The 22,291-nt window shown below is 36.6% G+C and overlaps 1 protein-coding gene and 1 pseudogene across 1 annotated transcript in view; both read right to left on the reverse strand.

The window, feature by feature from the left end:
* Positions 1-1,367: 1,367 nt before the first annotated feature.
* On the reverse strand, positions 1,368-10,970 carry LOC122331298 (annotated as a pseudogene).
* Positions 10,971-21,688: 10,718 nt separating this feature from the next.
* Positions 21,689-22,291, reverse strand: part of LOC122331299 (receptor-type tyrosine-protein phosphatase S-like) — a 3,107-nt gene continuing 2,504 nt past the window's right edge. The window contains exon 3 of the mRNA XM_043228864.1: positions 21,689-21,740. Within this exon, the coding sequence (XP_043084799.1) occupies positions 21,689-21,740 (52 nt within the window). The remainder of the gene's footprint in view (positions 21,741-22,291) is intronic.

Raw genomic sequence — 22,291 nt, forward strand, 5'->3', positions numbered from 1 at the left:
GTTACTAGTAAGATAAGAATAGTTACTTTTTTAAGCACTACTAGTTAGATACTAGTATATATTATTACATTACTAGTACTTATGCATTAACTACCAGCGCTTATTCATTAGACACTTGCGCCTATTAAACAGATGCCAGTACCTATTCATTAGATACTAATCATTACTAATATTTATCCGACACATACTAGTACAAATGTATTACTTACTAGTACTTATACCAAATGTTACTAGTAAGTTTTTTAATCGAACTAGCTAATCGATAACTACAAGCACGTTTTATTTAGATACCGGCACCAATTTGGGACGTTATAAAAATACTAGTATTTTTATAAATGTACTAGTATCTAATGAATAATGCACTAATATACTAGTATCTAATAACAAAAAAGCTTACTTGCTATGTTTGAAAAGACAGTACTCACTATTTTAATACGTACTTACGCTAAATAGTTGATTTGTGAATAAAAGCAAAAACGTGAAATGTGTTACTAGAAAAAAATAGAATACTAGTTATTACCAAAATAGGTATCTAATGAAAAAGAACTTGTATTTAATGAATGCTAGTAGCTAATGATAACGACCGAACATTAGTAACTATCGAACAAGAACTAGTGAATAAGAAAATGTAGCTTATGAATAAGTACGTGATGGTATACATACTAGTAGCTAAAATAAGTACTAGCGGTATGAAACTGGATGCTAGTATGCTGTAAGGATTAAATGTTAAATCGGCTTGCCGTAGTCGTATGGCTGATTGTTCGTTCTGTTATCATAGTGCTTTCGCCAATTCGGTTAACTTCATCTAAATCTACGCGACGCATTTGGTGTCAGAGCATTGTTTCCTTTGTGTACAATCAAGTTTGTAAACATTTACTCTTCTTTGTATTGTTCTATACAGAAACACTATTTTGGTTAAATAATAAAACGAGCAAATTTGTGTGGTCAGACGTTCACTTGAAAGCATAATAAAATTGCACTGGTGGACTTCACTGCCTTTCCGCTTCTTTTTCCCCCTTTTTGGCATCGGTATTAAGGCCCGGTGTATAAATGGAAGAGGAGTTTGTGAAGCGCACACAGACACACACAAACCCATTCGACCGCATTCAAATATGCCACGAATGCATGACCTATATTGCAGAGAAAAAGGAAGTACTCGGAAAGAGAGGAACACGTCGGTTACCGAGAGTGGCAGTACAGCGTTTTACATCCACTCGGAAATGATTATCGGTCATATTCATTAAAACAAGAGTCTCTCTCTCTAAATTGAAGTGCTTAGTGCTTGATGGTGCGGCTACGATCGGTAGCGACATCGCGACGGGCATTCGAGGGGCTGTGTGGCGGTGATCGTTCGGCTGTGTTTATTGCTAGGCGATGGTCGCTAGGTGACAACATCTCAAGTGAAGACGTAGTTGATGAGAAGCTGGAAGAGCAGCAGCATGCAGAGGATGAGACAGTGACGGCCGCTCAGGGGACTTGCTCTCTCCGCGTCTTGTGCGCGCGATCTGGCGTCCCAGTGCACTCAGGTTTCTGAAGAAAAGGGGATCAGTCTGATTATTACACGGTATTGAATGGCAGAGAAGCGTGCGGTTATTATGGAGTCGGGGATGAGAATCGGCTGTACTTGCCTCTGGATGTCCTGCTGTGTTTTCTGTATGGCTGCTACGAGGCCTCTATGAGGGCGATGTCCTTCACTTCTTTAGTGCATCTCGCGCACTGGTTCATAAAGCCTGAGGAAGTCAAAATGAGATGAAACGACATCAAAATTAGATATCGTAAATTAAATACATACAAACACGCACACATATATTTGTAAATGTATTTAAATCCTAGCACATACTATATTTAAAAAAATAAATAAATAAATAAAAATTGTTTAATAATACACCTTTTTGTTTTATAAAAATCTAATATTTTTTAAATCAAATTTGACAGTTAAAACTGAAAAGAAAAATTTTGGTTTTAGAGTACATATTCTATTTTCAAATTCATACTTGGATTTTTCATTTTTATATATATATATATATATATATATATATATATATATATATATATATATATATATATATTATTAGTATATAATAATTGCTTTTAAATCATATTTGACCTTTGTATTTTACAAGAGTTTTTTTATTTCATAATACACTGACTGCATTAGAATAAGTACTGTTTTAATTATTTAGTTTTATTTTATTTAGTATATAAATATATTTATATAAATATATATGTATGTTTTTTTTTGCTTCATTTGCATTTTTTTACTCTGTCTAATTAATCAGCCGCACGTGAACATACCATTATAACAACCATCCAACTTTCAAGAACTTTTGTATAGTTAAATGGTTTGTTTAGGTGCAGCTAGTTAACTGTAACATGCAGGGTAAAGTTAATTTCTAGTCTAGAAGTCTACAGTTCGAGTCTACAGTCAGGCTGATGAACTACTTGAATTGCCAGAAGGACTGTTTATTCGTCTGTTGGAGTGGATGCGTGTTCGTGTTTGTCTTGCCGTCGTTGTCGGAGGACTCGTGGTAGGGTTCTGGCGTGCTGCTGCTGCTCTCTGTGTTCTGACTGCAGCTGGACGGCTGGCTGCTGGACTTCCTGTGCTTGCCGTTCGCCCGCACCTGACAAACACACACCGCGCGTCAACCTCACACACCCCGAAGGGCCGGCGGGGTCACCGGCATGAACGTCAGGAGCCTGTGGGACTCACCTTCTGCTGTGTAGCCCAGGTCTGGCTGTAGGAGAAGCCGCTGCGCTGGGATTTCTCTTTCGTCTGGATGACGCGCCGTCTTTCTCAAACTGCAGCAGACAGCGCTCCGGATCCCACGGCTTAGTGCTGAGGACAGAAATCAGACGAGATTATTAGTTACTGAACGCTGCCTAATTCGGTGGTTCGGGCAATTTGTATTTATTCATATAAAACTGCATGGAAAAAGCAATGATTTTCACATTTTAACTGTAAATTAAACTTAACAAATATATGAAAACAAACCGCATAGATACTAGAAGTGAATAAAAAAAAAAGAATATTATATGTAAAGAAAAGATAAAAAGAAAAAAATGTATGCAACTCTAAATATAGATTCTAAACGAACACGCATACAATTATATGATATAATATTATATAAATAAATGTGTATGATACTTAATATGTATACATAAAATAAATAAAAACACACAAACATGCACTGATATTAACACGCATAAAGCATAAATATAAAAAATTATTTACTATTATTACTACTTACAACACCAATAATGATAATAATAATAATCTGTATTATTCTTCTATAATTTAATAATAATATATATATATATATATATATATATATATATATATATATATATATATATATATATACACACACACACACATATACACATATACACATATGTTAACATTAGTTATTGCACTACTTTACATTATATATTAATGAGCAATACATTTGTTCCAGTATTTATTCATTTTGCTTAACGTTCATTAAATCTTCATCTTTAACACACTTGTGTTATATATTTTAATAATTTACTAGTAAAAGTACAAAAAAAAACAACAAGTAAAAACAAAGCAACGAAGTAAGGTTAGGCTTCAGAAGTGTTTTTCAGCTAATGCAGCTAACGCTCACTACCCCTAAAAGCCCGTTCAGCGTGCGTGCGGAGGACGTACTCGGTGTGTTTGTAGAACCACTCGTTGGTGTCGGGGTTGAAGGTGAAGAGTCGCGGGCTCCAGGCTCTCTCGGCTCGCTCTCGGGCCTCCTGACGCTGAGCCTCTTCCAGCACAAACTTCTCCTGCGTGGCTCTCATCTGGTCTTTATCGTTGATGGCTCTGGTCACGAGCTGCCACAGCCTGCGGAAACACCAAAAACACTTCAAACGGTGCAGGACTATATATATATATAGGGCTGGTATAATACTGTAATATTCACATATAATAGTGTACACTAATGATCAAGATAATGAGTATTATCTGGATAATATGGATAATGTACACTGGTGAGCATGTGAGGTGAGCATCAGACCCTTCATGGAAGTTGTCCTAAAAGCTAAACTCAAGAGCACCTCTCAGACTCGAACTCCTCCTGCTGGTCTCTCTGGACCAGCTGTCTCTTCAGCCTCTGTCTGCGTATGTCTGGCCCGGGGTTCCAGAGCACCTCCTGCTGGCCTGTCCTCTTCTCCGTCAGCTGCACTTTACTGTCCTGAACAGACATTTACGTTTCAATCAGACCACCTGCCTCCTAACACGTTTTCAATGAGGATATATATATATATATATATATATATATATATATATATATATGAAAGTATAACAAATGTTTCTGAATGGCTGTTGTTTTATGTAACTGTCTGAAATGATTACCCAGTGCCCGTCTACTGTAGCCAGAACGTCTTCTCCCATACGGATCTTTCCAGAAATCTGGTTAACGTTGCTAGAGCTGCCAAGAAAAGGCTGGAACAGAGAAAAAGACAACAGTTGTAAGATTATAATAATAATAAAAAAAAAAAAAGTTGCATAATTACGTTTGGGCCTTACCTTTAATTTGTATTCAAGTTCTGTGTAACATTGTGTTTTTCACTCTGATGGTGATTTTCCCGCCAAGCTCTAATGTCATTGTACCATACAGAATCCTCATGAGAAAGACATAAACATTAACAGTGATTATTAATATAGGGTATAACAATTAAAACATTTTACAGTGTATATATATATATATATATATATATATATATATATATATATATATATATATATATATATATATATATAAAACATCATTCAGTTACGATATTTAGGCTCCATCACCTTTGCAGTGAGCGTATGGCATTGTGATGATATACTCTTCATCTCGGGTCAGGAACAAGAGCCTGGCCTTTCCGTCGAGTATAGCAGACAGCGAGTTGCCTTTAAGAAATCACAGCGAACTTACAACCGACATCGCAATAAAAGCACGCCTGGCGTGTATTTGAGCGTTATATACCGTAAAACTTGGACTTGGCCAGAATGCTTCCGCTAATGCAGAACCCGTCCTTCCTATTGCTGATGTAGAAGGCCGAAACCGGAGGGTGATGGGAAACCTGAAGGTACAAAGGTCAAGCGCTTATCACCGACAGAGAGCGGCGTCGTGTTTACTAGAAACTTCAGCACAGAGGTTTTGATGGGTGAAGTGTAATTGTGGGGTCTGACCTGCTCTGCGATGTAGAAAGTACAGCTGTCTGTTTGTGGATGCAGCCAGCAGCATCGAAACATCTCCCCTAGAATGGGGTTGTACGGTTTCTTCAGCCCCTGAAAGACAATCAGTGTCAATATAAACCATACGCACGACTTGATGAAGACACGTCTTCAGTTTCAGTTGTTGTTGATAGAAAAATATCCAGTAAGTTAGAAAATAATAATACTACTACTAATAATAATAGAGCTAATACATGTTTATTGAGCACCAGATTTCTAAGGGATAGTGTGATACTGCTTTGAATTTTTTTTTTTATTCTGCTAATATTACACGGTATTATTGTTTTTACTGTTTTCAGTCAAAAAAAGGAAAATTCATTAAAAAAAAAAACATTCAAGAACTTGTCAGCAGTTTATTATATTTCAGTGCTTTTGCGAGTTATTTTAATGTGACATCCCAAAATGTGCCCACAAATCATGTATGGAAACCTGGCTACATCCAAAAAGATCATTTGACCCGACTCACCTTTGGTTTTTTATAGAAGCCGGACAGATACCAGCGCAAAACCTGCTTCATCCTGCTGTACGCGCTCTCCTCCATCACAGCCCTGAAACACAGACACATGCCTCCAGGACCTGCTGGTCTCGGTAAAGTGTGTGTGTGTGTGTGTGTGTGTGTGTGTGTGTGTGTTTGCAGCTGTGAGGTGCTCACTGGGACAGCAGGTCGGCATGATAGTAGTAATCCGACAGCTTGTCCAGAAACAGAGCAGCTCCAGGATAAACGCCGGCAAAACCACTTTAGACAGGTCCATCCCCGGCCTCAGCTGCTTCAGGAGGGTCCAGATCAAACCCTTGTTCTCCTCAGAGACCGTCTCCACCTGAGACGCCTCGCCAGCCTGAGACATCCACAGAAAACAACAGACCTTCAGTGCGAAAGCGTCTGCTACATGCATGAAGGTAAGAGGCAGAAGTTCTTGGTGTTACGAACGCATTTAAAGGTTTCATCTATTTCACGGCCAGTATTACACTACTTTTTTGGAATTTATACAGATCCCTTTGGTGTGGATCTAGAATCTGTTTAGTTATTGATGCAGTCATGGAAATGGCGTATTTACAATTTATTAAATATAACTTATTCTGCAAGTAGAAGTAGAATATTTGGGGCTAAAATAGCTGCCAAATAGATAATATTATATATGTATATGTATGCATATAACCTATATAACCCTACGACCCTAACTGTATTTAATATACATATATATATATATATATATATATATATATATATATATATATATATATATAAAATGTGAACTTGTTTTGAATGGATACATATGGATAGATGTTTTATAAATTGTTTGCAGCCTAAAATATCAGAAATATATCAGAATTTTGCAGATGTCTGGTAGATATTGCTATCAATAATTAGTTATAAGCACGCATTGGTTTGGTGTTTTTTTCTTTTTACAGAACAACAAAAATGCCACCAATATCTGCACCCCTTTTTCATTACCACTCAATTTTTACCGAATAAAAATCCATAATATTTGCATTGTTTCATATCGACGTCCTGTATATTTCTTTAAAACATTTTAAGCCGAAAAAACTACATTTCAGTTAGCTAACGGACAATCTCTCTTTGTTTTGGCGTCCTCGTGCATCAAAGGCGCTTTTCAACAAATCACTGCGTAACCGGAATATAATGAACCAGTTCTGCTGAGACAGAGCCGTCCATTCAGGCCGGACAGAGACCGATGAGCTTATCACCTCTCCCATCTCTTCATAGGCTTCTTCGAGCCAACACCGTGGCCTGCAGGCTCGCGCGTCGCCTGATTGGTCCATGTCGCTCTCCTCCGTCAGTCTGCCTCCGTTCTCATTGGCGCGCATTGTCCGAGTCTTCATGCGCCTCCCTCTCTGATTTGTCCGAGTTGGCGTCGTTCTCCATATGGTTTTCCAACATGGAGTCATTCAAACTTCAAATAAAAGCGCACAAACAAACGACCGTGTGAGATTTGATTCAACTGCATTTCTATTATATAATTAACATCTTCTGCATTAACCGTCGCTCCGTTTTATCTCGGGAGATTTATTAGCGCGTTCGCGTTCAAAGCCCATCCAGATCCGTTGCCAAAGCAACAAACCACATGATGATCATCTTCTAATTTGAATGACAGGGCCGTCACCATGGACACAAGAGCTCCATTATACGAGGGTGAACGTTATTTTTCTACATTTCTGCCACGGGCAGTGAACTCTACAGAGAAATATGAAAGATTTGGCTGGTAAAAGAGTCTTGGATTAATAATCGGAGCATGAGCGTGACATTAAACCGTCTCTTTGTGCCCACCGCGTACAGAGATCACAGGAAAAGCAGCTTCTGTCCTGCGTCACCGGCTGAAGAACCACCAGCGAGCCAAGCAAAAAAATTCTGTCCTTACCTTGCCAAGAATATATTATTCCTGAAACTCCAAAGATTGGTAAACAAGAACCTCAGAAAAAGTCTTTGTTTACAGTGATTTCCCTCTGCAGTTTCCTATCTGTTTTTCACAGGAAAGCGCTGCAATAACGTGTTTTCAAAGCTGTTTTTCCTGCCCACAGCTTGTCTGACGCGCTTGTAAGAGTGTGTGTGTGTGTGTGTGCTGATGGGTGTTGGGTTTACATTCGCCTCATCTCTTCCTGCTCCTCTGCCTGTCACGTAAACCTGTTGGGCGCAGCTGATTGGACGAGAAACTTCAAAGTGGCTAGAAAGAGGCGGGCTTGGGATATATAAATGATTGACAGCTGAAGGATATCACTGGCAAAACAACGCTTACTATTTTGCTTCCTCTCGGTACAGAAACACTTATTTAAATACACTTTGGATTTCATTTGAATATTATTTGATTATTATTATTAATGCTTGGCGATTAATCACAATTTGATGTCATGGTTATACGCTTTTTCATAAGGTTTTCTAATTACTAAATATATTTATAGATTTTTTTATTTAAGTGTTTAGCATTTATATTAAAATATAATCAATAATGAAAATGAGTGCTGTCAAACGATTAAATCGCAATGCAATCACAATGGCACTGATATTAACTTATAATATATTTGATTTTAATCTATATTGATATATTTGTGATTTTAGCATGTCGTTACTCAGTGGCTTGACAGTCCAAAAAAAAACACTGCTTTTATTATTATTGAATTTTATTGCATTATTATATTTTTATTAGTGCTGTCAAATGATTAATCACAATTAATCGCATGCAAATATATATAGTATGTAATATATAAACAACTTTTTTTAAAATATATACAAACATGTATTTGTATTTATATATACACGTATATTATGTAAATAAAAACATTTATTTTCGATGTCATTAATCGTGGTTATTCATTTGACAGCACTAATAAAAATATAATAATAATATAATATCAGTATCTTTATAGTTATTCTTCTTGCTGTGAACAGGGCTTAACAAAAATACTAAAACAATATTTAATGTTTGTTTTCAATTTAGTCATATCTTACTTCACACAAATAGTTCTGGTACAAAAAAAAATGTTATCTGAATAATTCATATTTCTATGTCACGCTGTGTCTGATTTGAACAGTTTTTAGGGTAAAAAAATATATTACTAATATGTCAATTAGTAATATTAATGCAAATAATTCTGGTGGCAAGTTATTTGTATAGTGTGTTTAGGAGAGTTCATAGTTTTTAATAGTACTCTCTCCTTCTCTCTGAAAAAGTTCATAATTAAAAGTGTCTAAGAATATTTTACACTTAAATTTATTCGTACTTTAGTTTGCGCAAATATTTAGGGTAGTAAAAACTATATACTTTTATACACCATGTCATTTACTCACATCATATCTGACATGAATAATTTACTACTTAATTTTCTTTAATGCTCTTTTTTTAATTTGCTGTGAACAGTTTCTTACCAAATCATTTCTGTGAATATTTCATTACTTCCTTGGCAGTTTAATCTTGCGGCAGTTAATACAAATATTTACGGTGCCAGCCATAAATTCGTATTATTTAATGGTATTTTGATCAATGAAGATTAGAGATATAGAATATGGTCATGCAGAATACCATACTTTAATATTAGTTAGTCACACTGAACCTGAACGGTTTAGTGCAAAAAAACACCCCCAAAAAACATTTTACTTGTTTGTCAGTTTAATCCTACAGCTGTTAATGAGAGCAATTTTGATAATGTGTCCACATATGTAATTTTCGACTGCCTTGTATCTGGTTGAAGAGGCTTAGCAGAGATCAGACTCACTGCAGCAGGTCCTGGTCGGTGAGAGCCGAGCTCTGCAGCAGCTGCAGTATGTGCGAGGTCTCGGAGGAGCCGCTCAGATCTCCATCCCTGCCGCTCTTTCGCTGTCATCTTCGACAGGCTGGAGCAGCTGAGAGCCAGCTCCAGAGCGTCCATCCAGCAGCGTCCTGGAGCAAACCACAGGCTGTGATCCCCAAATGGACTCCATACTGAGAAGACAGTTTTACAGAAGACAAAGGCCAATGCTCACCATCAGATTCAGACGCTGCTCTGAAGATCAGGTAATTGCTAGGTAAGGGTTGAGTGATGGAGCCCACAGATTCGCCTTTAGGACCCTGAAAAACACACAGATAATGATTGATGCCAACGATGAGTTCAGGCCAAACGTCGCATTTCAGAGAGGCGTCTTACCTTCATGGCCCAAATAGACTTGTCCAGCGGATGGTAGAGTTTGAAGCAGAATCCGTCCTTCTTTGAGGGTCTTTCGATGAGCTTGCAGGCGTTGAGAAGAATCGTTCCCACCCAGTGGTCTGAACCGGGCGTCTTGTATATCAGAGAATACCGGGCTTCAGGACGCACCACAGTTTCGTCCAACTCTTCAACGAGCCTCGAATCTGATGCATCCAAGAAGTGCATTGTAAAGCAACTGCCAAATTATTCAATGTTACAAACGAAAACGATGAGGTTTACCGACCTTTAGCCAGTTGGACATAATAACCACACTTGGATCCTTAAGAGCACTGAACAGTTCTTTAGCGACCTCTCTTCTTCTCCTGTCTATAGTTCTTCTTCTGAACCTGCCGTATGAAATGTCAAGGTTAAATGCATTGCTCGAATATTAGCTAGAGGGCGCAAGAGGGTTGCAAGATGTAAAATTTCTAAAAACCTTGTTGAACACTAGAGTGCACCATACGATATCAAAGAACCTATTCATCACTGTTACATCTAACTGTTACAGGATTGTTTTGTTTTAGATTGTGGAGGAGAACTCTGTTTGGACAATGCAAACATCAATCTAAATTTGGATAATTATTAAATAAATCAAATGTAAATGTTTCCCATGAAGAGGACATTTCGTGTAAATTTAATTCTCTAGCCAAAACAAGGAAGCAGGGCTAATTTTTAAATAATGAAAATTTTGCCGCTATTTGTAAGAATCCGCACAATCAGTCCAAAAACGATACAAAAATGAGCGCTGTTAGTACAGACCTTTCATGCATGTACATTGGTCGGATACAATTTGTAGCTGTTCAAGGTCAGAAGAGAAAATAGACCGGATCAAAAGCTGCATTCAATATTTGAATAAACATTTCAGAGTATTTTCTCTAGTACAGGAAATGGCTGTACGAGGGTTTAGTGCCGTCCACCTGTTGACTGACACCACGAACAAGCTGCTGTTTGGAGAAACTGGGTCAGGAACTCTGCCTGGAGTGGGAAGCACATCGTACCTTAAGCGATTCTTTCCTTGCCAGCTTCTCCGTGGGCGAGGAAGACTCCTTCTCCAAACCGATAAACATCCTGGATTCGACTGAAGCCAAAAAAGAAAAATCCCAGAAAAATCCATTTAACTCTCATTTGAAGTCAACATGAGATCAAAATTGACCCTGTTTGCCTTCATAATACTAAATATGACTTTTCCGTATATTCTGTTTCATGTTACGCCAAATGGGTTGATTTTAGAAAGTCCTACCATAATAATTCTAATTCTATTATGTTAGCATAGCTATATAGTAATTTTAAAAATAAACCAAGCTAATTCCAGCCACAACCTTTTCACACTAAGGGCAAAAGGCAGCAGGCTAAATGCAGCAGGTCTGTTTGGTCAGCTGTGGGTGTCAGTTGAAGATCAGACCAAAATATGGAGAAGACAGTTTTCCTCTTAGACCCAAATTAACCTTTAAACCAGCTCATACAGTAGAGTGCAGAAAACCACAGTAATGGAAATTTTTTAACTATATTTTTACATAATGTTAGCATCATTTCATTAAAAGGAACACTCTACTCAATAGACTCATTCTCCAGTTATATATATATATATATAAACTGAATATTTGGATATCCAAATAATCTATTACAAATAACAAATAGACATTGCTGACAGTATTAGTATAATAGTTGTTACTTGCAGCTGTCACTAAAAAAGTTTTTTTTTTTTTTTTTTTAATGCTGAGTTAGATCGCTGTGTATTACAGTTTAATGTCTCATATGGAGAAAGAATGGAAGGCTTTTACGCTATAGTCACCCATTAAAACCACATTATACAGACAGATGCACTTTACATGAGCCTGAGACATGAGCTCTGATTTACTAAAAGCTTTTAGCACACAGAAAACGGTCTGGAGAGTGAATTGCAGACGGCAGGCTGTGATTGGCTGAGTTTTGACGTGGTAAATGAAGGTCATTTCACTTCTCTACATTGGCAGAGGTCCAGTGAATCTTTAATATATATATATTTTTATTTAGCATATATATATTTTTTTATTTTTTTTTTTTATATTTTCTTTATTTTTTAATAGCGTTAGATAGCACTAATAGCTGATGTAACATGTGTTATGGTCGTCATATTTCATGCATGCAGTGACCAGGAGGCTGAACGCACTGCGCTGCTGGGTGACCGGACTGGGCTGACCTCGTCCCTCAGTAAGGGTAAACCGTCCTTCCTCTGATTCATTCCCTGCAGAACACACACACGAGCACGCCAGCACACACACACCCACACCAGCACACAAACACAGCATTAACATCAATCACCACAGTCAATCACATCTGTGATAATTATCAATTATTTTAAGACATAGCTCATCTGAAGTTGAAGTGATATTTTTTTCACGTTTTTATTTCTTAATAAACTCCCTTTATTATGCAACATTTTTTATTAGATTTATTTGTGTGGTTGCTAGGGTGTTCTAGTTGGTTACTGGGGTGTTGCCATGCAAATAAGGTGTCGCGTTGCTATTTTCGTGTCTTCTAGGTGGTTGCCAGGGTGTTGCTATGTGGTTGCTAAGGTGTTCTGAGACACTTCCAGCATGTTTCTATGCAGTTCCTTGAGTATTCTAGGTGGTTGCCAGAAATTTCTATGCCATTGATAAAGTGTCCCGAGACATTTCTAAAGGTTTCTGTACAGATCTTTGAAAGCTTTATGTGGCAGTTATGGCATTGTGTAGTTGCTAAATTGTCCAGGGACAATTGTCCTTCTAGCATGTTTTTATGCAGTCATGTTTTTTGTCAGGGCATTAAATTGGGCATTTTGTTTTTAGCGTTTCTTAGTGAATACTTTATTAGGTGTTTTTAGATGGTTTCCAGGCCATTACTATGTGGTTGCTAAGGTGTTCTAATTTGTATCCAGGGTACATGGTTGCTATGACATTCTGGGTAACTGCCAACAGTTGCCAATCAAATTAATAATTAAGTCAGTACTGCCCTATATTATTTCTCCCAATTACTCAGTTTCATTCTAAAATACATTAATAAGCTAATCCCCCCACTATAAATATAGTTTCATGACAATGATAATATTGACCATAGTGACTCAGAAGCAGTGAGCTCTCATGTGTCTCTTCGAGGATGTGGCGCTTCCACACATTCAGGAATTGAATGGATACCTGGGCTGAGCGGGTACAGTTCATTGTCTCCTCCATAGGACAGGTTGCGGGTCAGCACACGTGGGTCAATCTTGGGAGGCGAGGTGGCTGTGGGACAGAGAGAGAACCGTCTGCGGAACAAGTTCTCCTCCTTCATTGTGCCGGCCAGTCTGTCCACCTGGAGGAGAAGGAGCAATGTCAGTACAGTTTGTAGCTAAAATACTAATGGATCATCACACACACACACACACACACACACAGAGTAATGTTAATGCAGCAGTGTTATGCAGTCCTTGTCCTTACAGAGGTAATAGATAATCAGCAAAGCAAAGTGGGAGTGTGTGAGCAAATGTATGTGTCTGCGCCAACTTGGATGAAAATGCTACCAGAAAGCTTATGCAACATAAGCTAAATGAGAAAAGCAGCTGACAGAACAGAAATATATTAAAGTCAAAGTCTCTAAATGTGAGTTTGTACATTGAACTGATTCTAAACAGACGAAAATGCTTCCAACCACAAAATATAGCAGGACGGAAAAATATAGACAACTTTGTTGTCTTAGCAAATGTCTGTTAAGAGCCTATTTTTGTAATGAATTAATCAAAATGGCATCCATGATAAATTCCAACTAATTCTTTATTATATTTTCATAGAAAATTACTCTTATTGTATGAGCCTATTCCTGTAATTAATCATTCAAAAAGACTAATTAACTTTTGAATCAGTCCTTTACTGAAATCTGTGAATTCATCCATCCATCCCAACTATTGATCCATTTATCAGTGCATCCAATGATCTAACCCACTATCCATCCATCCATCTATTCTATTCTCCTCTCTAGAAAATGAGTCCTATTGTTGTAATTGATCATTCAAAGACACTTATTGACTTTTCAATGAGTTTGAATCAGTACTGGAATGAAATTCATCCATCCAACACACTATCCATTCTTCCATCCATCCACCCATTCATCTGTCTATCCACCCATCCACCCATCCACCAAACAATCTAACCCATTATTCATCCATCCATCCATGAAATCTATCTATCTATCTATCTATCTATCTATCTATCTATCTATCTATCTATCTATCTATCTATCTATCTATCTATCTATCTATGATTTTCAAGGTAATCAACCAGTTCTCTCTGTACATTTAAACAATTTAACTTTGAACAACTGCATAATTTACCTTTACATAGTCACTAAATTATCCAGATGCATTTAGATATTCTTGTTGAGGGGTTCTTAAATGAAAGGTTTTCTGTTACATAAGACTACACTTATCAAAGGAGCAAATCTAAGCAACATGGGCTTTTAGTTGCAGAGCATCAAAATCAAGTTCCCAGCATCATTCCTTCTCATGAAAGGAGCTAAAAATAGTCTTTCTGCTGCAGTGTGGGTCTGAGGGGGGTGTGGGAGCCGCCGTCTATAAGGTGCACAGTTACAAACCCTGCTCTACCTCTCTTTCTCTCACTAGATCTCTGCAGGGTAATGAACCCCACCCTGCATGTGGCCAGGCAGTCAGCTCAACCAATCACAGCTCACAGCCACAGCTGGAGGGCAGGGCAGGTGGATTCAATTGGTCAGGACATCTGGCTGCTGTTCAGTTTGCTCTGTTTACAAGACTACGAGTGGCAGAGAGACGAAAACACATCCTGAATAGACTAAACAAAAAATAACACCTGCAAAAAGAATGAAGAATTTTTTTAATTTTTAAATGTGTTTTTAAATAGCCTTATGAACTTTTTCCCACCCAAATCAAATAGTAAAATGTGCATGAAGTATTCTCATTGTAGTCATGGAGATGTCTAAGTATTTATGCCCTCATTTAGTCAGGCATGCTTTAATTAATTTAAAAAATTTCAAATTCCGTGACATTCTGTGTTATACAGTACACAATTCCATTTTTATGACTGGATTCTGAGATTCTGGAATCTGCGTTTTCCGCAACGGAAATCATAGGGCAAAGTTGTGTTTAGTCAATTGTATTTTAAGTTTAAATATTTTGCTTCATGGTTACAGTAGATGACATTTGTATAGTCATTAAATGGACTCAAAACCATATAAAATTAAGATTAATACAAAACAAGAATGTTTCTTTGTGAATGTCTTTGTGTGCGGCACAAAGGCCAGGCTGATGGAACATGTGGCATTTCATGGTCTTAAGCGTTTCAAAAGCTCATTCATTGATGTGACACTTCCTACACCGAAACAGCCATGGCTAATAATGATTGCAATTCTAAATTTAACAAACTGCCACACTCAATTTTAGATTGAGAGGAGCAAGTGCATTATTAGGAGCTGACGTATGAGAGATCCAGTGGTGATTTGCAATAAAAGCGCCAGGAAAATAATATGCTGCCATTATTCACACAAAAACGTTTTACAGACGAGCCATTCATTTCTGGTGACATTCTTGGCGGCCCTATTGTATCAGACCAAAACTGTAAAATAAGGCTTGTTCTTTGTGCGCCTGATTCAAGTAAATAGCATACAGCCATTGTTTATATGTTTCCATTCATAACTGGCAGCCATCGTGATGTTGATGAGGGTTTTGACCCTGCATGCCTGCTTTATGATCTACTCCAGTAATCTTTAAACAGAGTAAATGAATGGTAGAAGAACTCAGCAGAACCTCAAGAGTGATGCCAAACCACCGTCGGCACAGTCTAACCCAGCGTCCTCTTGTGACCCGGCAACTCTGATTTAAGGTCTGGCACTCCACAGCAGCTTCAAAACACTCCCTACTGAGAGTTCAGAAGAAAACAACCCTTCATCCTGGCAGCTGACATCTTTAATCACTTCTTAACAAAGCCAGCAAAGAGACTAAATCCCGAAAGAGGTTGACGTAGCTTGCACAGCTATGACAACTGAATGGATCTCAGTGTAAAAGTACCAGTGAAATTAGATATTGGGCGGTGCCAAAACTTTTGCACGAATGCAGCGTATTTTGCTGTCAGTGGATTAATGAAATATTTTCAACCAAGGAGGTTAATTCTAAAAACTAAGGCAGTACGTGTAGCTAAAATAACCACATTTGTCAAGTTTACATTTAAATTAATATATTTCAGCAGTCTGATTTTAAATTTACGCATTGCAATGATTTTTTTTTTTGTTTCCTCAGAAAAACCATCAATCTAATTATTCTTACAAATGAAGAGTGATCATTTATTTTGAAGACTATTACATTATTTATTGCTTGTTATAAATTTATTTTGATTTATAACAAACATACATAAACACAGTTTATCTTTAAATATATTTTACCCCAAACAGAATAACTTTTCTAGGTTATTATGATGCAAACAAATCAGAATCAGTGTTTTAAGCTGATTAACAGAAACAAACAATGAAAATGGATCCAATTTGTAGAAATGAATAGAACTTCACAACTTTACTTACAATTTCTTGTAGATCAGAGACTCTATTGAAATATCTGATATCTATCTACCAACAAATGTTTCAATGCTCTTAAGACTCTTGGCATACTTTTTGAACTTGTTTATTTACAAGTTGAAAACACTTGAATGCCACTCACAAAATATTTAATGAAACTATGGATTTTCATAGTTCAGAGTTTCCTAACTGGACTAATCAGGCCCTAATCAGTGAGAAAACATGGCGGAAGCAATAGATGCAGCATCTGTAGCATCAGTAGCTAACTTTTCTCACAGTTAGCCTAAATTAACCCATTAGTTTTCACTAATTCAATAGTGGGTGAACGTCTCTCTTGGATCAATGGACTGCTGTTGCCCGAATGGACTTCACGCTGCCACGCTCAGCTAATCTCCATCCTTACTGGGCTTTTAATCCAACTCCTAGTGCTGGATTTAAGGCCTGGCCAAATGACCTATTTACTAAAGTTGGCAGCACATCAGCAGACAGAGCATGGAGTATTTTATGAGACAAGGTCTCTGACATACATTGCGCAGTGACCTCATTTCCATTATACAGGGCTGCATGAGGTGCAACCAAAGCTGCCACTCAAGCAGAAAGAAACACATGGAAGAAACATAAATAAACGACGGAGACTTGAGGTGTACAATTGATTTCGCTTTTGGATTGTAAATGCTGCTTCTCTGACAATAAAGTGAATCGCTTTTAATTTACATGCCCTAATGGGCAGGATTAATTAGCAAATGTTATTTTAAATGTCAAAATATTTCGCCTGAAGCAAATTTATCAGGTGTCATCACTAATCCCTTTACTTTTTCTACCCCATTTTTATGATGGATTATTAATTTATAATTATCATTAAGTTTTCATTGAGTTCCACCATTTGACATTTTACACTGATTTGATCTTAAAGGCTTAATTAAAATTAGTTAACCGAAAGTTAGGAGAATAATTTATCTAATTGGGCCTGATCAAGAGTCACAGGGTCTGTATGGGCTTTGCATAATGGTCGCACTATATGACATTTATTTTGCAGACAAATATTTTTACATTCATAAGCATTGGAAATTAATCTTTTCTAAAAAATGATAAAAGATAATGGTCAAAAAGAATTTTTAATAAGATTTATTTTTTTAAAGGATAGTTGTACCACTCCTTACATTTCATGCATCCTAAAAACAGCTAGACAAATTTGAATACAGAAATAAAACACATTTGTTATAGAATAGGCACTCAAGTCACTATATGTGCAAAGCATTTTGGTTTTCAAAATCTAATTATTCACAAAGGAAGAAAGGACATTTTTGTTACTGGATATCCTAGTATATACTGGATATCCTATCAAGATATCTGATTGTGAGTTTTAGTATTGATTAATCATATTTCTATGTGCATGCAAGGAAAAATCCTGTGTATGAAAAGCCCATCAGCATTAAAATGACAAGTTTGTTTGAATAAAATAAAACATATAAAAAGGCTTTATAATCTAGTTGTTGCCCCAGTTATTAGTAGGCTGACCTTGCCAACTGTTTCAAACAACTAGGTCAAAAGTGCTGGGTTTCTTACGACAAAAACAACAAAACTCAAAATCCTAACCCATCACGATTTTAAACTGGTTAAACTGGCTTCAGATCCGACACTGCTCCACTTCAAGGCAAAACTAAAAGCAACACCTTTAGATAAGTGGTTAAGTCTAATCTAAAGTTTGAATCCAAAGGTTCTCAGTGTGCAAAAAAGGAGATCAGGGTGGTATTTTCAGGCCCCCACATGGGGAAAGTCTAAAAACACTGGCTTCCCACTGAACAGTCTCTTTAAATAGACTGACAGCATGGCCTCTGTGCTCTCAGCTCCACTAATGATGTGTTCTGCCTGCGTGGGCGACGCGTGGCCCAATAACAAGGTCATCGAGGGCTAGCTTTGTACCTTCATCTGGGGGCTGACAGTGCTCAGTCCTACTTTCTTGTCTGAGAAGCAGCAATTACAGTTCCTTGAGAAGCTTGATTGGGTGCTATTCAGGACACAACCACTAAAGGGACTGAGCAAATGTTGTTTTTGAAGGCCAGGCAACCTCGTAATGCTGTGACTGTTGTGGTCTGCAAAGATATCCTTAAGAAGTCAGACCGAAGAAACAAAGTCAATTTTGAAAATTATTCAAAGAACAGCTGATTAATAAGGTCTGTTCCTCAAAGTCTGTTATCACTTACCCTTCAGTTCTAACTGTATCATAATTTCTTTGATTTGAATAATCTGGACTTCAGGATAGTATCAGTCCAATTAACTCTCAAGATTTTCAAGAATAAACTATATACAAAAATTTTTAATCTGTCATCCTTTACTCAACCTCAAGTTGTTCCAAACAAAGTTATGAGTTCCTTACATATTTTGAAGGTAACTAAAACAGATGATGATGGCCATCATCTTCCATAGTATGGAGATAAATACTATAAAAAGTTCTTTTATCCTTATAACAGAAAAAAGCCCATACACATTTGGAACAGCAAATAATGAACCAAGTAAATTATACATTTTTGGGGGTGAACTATCCTTTAAATTTCAGTCTTTCTCAAACAAACATACCTTAAGAAGATTTGAAATATGAAATATGGTCACATGAAGCACTTTAGAGAGATATTTTTGTGGCGTTTCATACTACAGGTAACAAATTTAGGTTCTAAAAACATGTTAGAACAGTGTTTTTGAAGGTTGATAACATTGAACTAGATTATTTTGCCATGGTTATAACATACAATTTATGTAAACGCTTATTACATTGTTCTACTAACTTTATTTTTTGCCAAAATCTAACATTACTTGAATATTTATTTTAGATGTTCTAGGAGAGTGAGTGTTAAAATGTCACTGTTACAAAGCATTCCTTTAGAATGTTCAACTAGTACAAAAACATTCCAAGAATTCTGTTTAAACGTTTCATAAATATTACTTTTAAGAATATTCTGTCTGTTAGTGAAAGCTATTTATTTTAACTAATGATCATTTTAACTACACAATTAAAACACAAAGAAAACAACAAGCAACGGAAAGAAAGTTTGATATATATTTGCTTGTGTGACCCACAGAATGAAAAATGCTGAGATACAGGTTTGGAACTAAACAAGGGACATTAAATGATAAACAAAATTTCATTTTTGGGAAAACTATTCTTTTAAAGATATTGAGAAAACAAACAACTCAAAATTGAAGTTTATATTTGTGAACAACGGGCCGTAGTTTTAAAACTAGGTCCACTGCTGAGGTAGAGCTTTTAGTCCATGAGATTTATTTATTCATCGGGCGTGGTGATGCATTAATAGGACCAGCTAATGGTGACGCTGCCTGTACCTCAGCGCTATTTCCAGCAGGTTACAACGCTTGTGTCTTTCCATCATAACCCAGCATCACATCACACACTCCATTTAATACAGACTTTAATGTCTTATGTAGGTCAAAGAGGATGAACACGAATTTAAAGATTTCTGTAAAAGCCGCCCTGTTACATAGCCTCATTTCATGTAGTTTCTTGGGTTTCTGAAATTACACCTTGTTTTTTCTATCTTCTACATCAGCACTAATTGCAATCAGGGGCAGCGCTACGCATAATCAACATTTGATTACACATGTCTGGATTATAGAGACGAATACCCTTCAGACATCCGCACAGGTATAAAGTGTTTTAGTTCATTCACTCCATCAACCTCATCAACCTTTAGTTATCAAGATGCATGCGGAGAATGTTATTTCGGTGCTATCCAGACATTCTACCGATAAGACGCAATTCAAATAAAATCACTAAACATTATGACTGCTAACTACAACTGATTTATTACACTGATGACTTTCAGAATTTCTACTTGCTTAGAAATGATTGCTTAATTATTATACAATTATGTTAGCTGCTTTACTATTATTACTGATTAGCGAAGAACATGCACCACAAGGCTAAAAAGCAAAAACATAGATTTAAGCTTTCATACTAAAAAAAAAATTATATGTGTTATTATATATATATATTAACATTAATATGTCTAGAGCTCTATTTACTACATTATTTATATATGTATATATATATATATATATATATATTTATATATATATATATATATATATATATATATATATATATATATATATATAAATATATGTAAGTAATGTAGTAGAAGCCTGTGATATATTAATATTAAAATTATTACAAATAAATTGAAATAAAATAATTAAATCTGTGTTCCAGACAACTCATGAAACTTAAATATTTTGAAGTTATTATTAAATAACTGGTGCACTGATTTGGTGCAAGAATATTCTCAAACAGTTTTCAAATATGACTTATTAACAGAGAATTACTCCAGAGCGCGTCTGTTTCTTTAATGTTTTGTTGACACTAATAGTTCAAACATGAAAGTGCTAAAAAGTGACGCCTCTAACAGACCGGGAGGGAGTGCACACAGAATCACACTAAATTCCAGTTTTCCTAGAGAAAAGAAGGCTTTTCTGCAGCATTAGATTAATAAGAGTTTTGCACATGTGCAAGTACTCGATAGAATAATCCTGCAAATACCAGTCTGGCGTAAGAAGCAGAGGATGGATTATCCAAATGTGATGGTTTATAATCTGTGTCTTGAAAGAGGACAAATGCTAATGGACGTGGATCACTGATGGTTGTCTTCAACATGATGGAAAAACACTGCATATGACCTTAGCGCCATTTTCCAGAGCGACAGATGTCTATTTTCATCCTGATGTCCTGAGGTTATTGACTGGAATGATGGTCAATACAGACCAGCTCTGGGCTGCGAAATCTATATATGGCCATTTGGGGGAGAATGCTAATGCAGCTCCAATGCAGTAGATGGTGCAATGGATGTGGCTAACCACAATTAAAATATTAGTGGAGTGTGGCATTATGAGCTATAAAATGTCTTGTTCCTTCAGAGAGGTTAAATCACTCCATTCTGGGTGGTTTGGACATTGTTTGAATATGATTCTCCACTGGGACTCTATCTAAAAGTTATCACAACGAATAATGATTTAAAGTAACGTTCATCTAAAATGGTTCATCATTCCTGGTGATTGGTCGATTTCATTCAGCTGTGTTTCTGTGAGCACTGTAAAGTTGCAGCCCCCCAGCTGCTAATTACGCACTTTCTCATTCAGACCAATACAAAAAGACCAACAAGCTGGCTGACAAAATGTTAACGCTTCATGTTGACGTCAACGTGAAACGGCTTGGTTCATTTTATGTCTCTTGAGCGACAATAATCCTTATACACGGTGCACTTTCTCAGATTTAACCTCCAGGACGTTTTCGTCAATACTGTGTTACACACCATATGAAAGATCATTCTGAAAGATCACAAGTCGTGGATTTTGTCGTTTCACATGTGGAGACTACTTTTTCTCCCACAAATCTGAAAACACACCAAACAAACGTAAATTAGTTTATTAAAGGTTAAATCCCAGTCTATTCAAAATAATTATTTTGATTAATGATTCACTGACAGACTTGAAGTCTTCACATGTGTCGTTAATATATGAATTCATCGCTTTTTAAATAAATTTCAGCAATGACTATATCTACCAGATGAATCTGCATTTTTAAACAAATTTCTTGAAAGAACAATATAATGACTCACTTGTAAAGACTTCAAATCGCATTCAATGTTATACTTCCCTACTACATATTGTAAAATGGCTGTGGGGATTTTTAAATAGTAAAAATTGTTAAATGGTTAACAGTAAATTCTGCAAAATTACAAGACAAAAACGTAAATTGACGCTCCCAGAACTCCTGCACTGCATTTCAAATTCTTTCTTTTGAATCTTATTTAAGCTTTTTTCTTTTAAAATCACTATATTTCTTCTTAG

Source organism: Puntigrus tetrazona, chromosome 25 (assembly GCF_018831695.1).
Source record: "Puntigrus tetrazona isolate hp1 chromosome 25, ASM1883169v1, whole genome shotgun sequence".
Classification (NCBI taxonomy): Eukaryota; Metazoa; Chordata; class Actinopteri; order Cypriniformes; family Cyprinidae; genus Puntigrus; species Puntigrus tetrazona.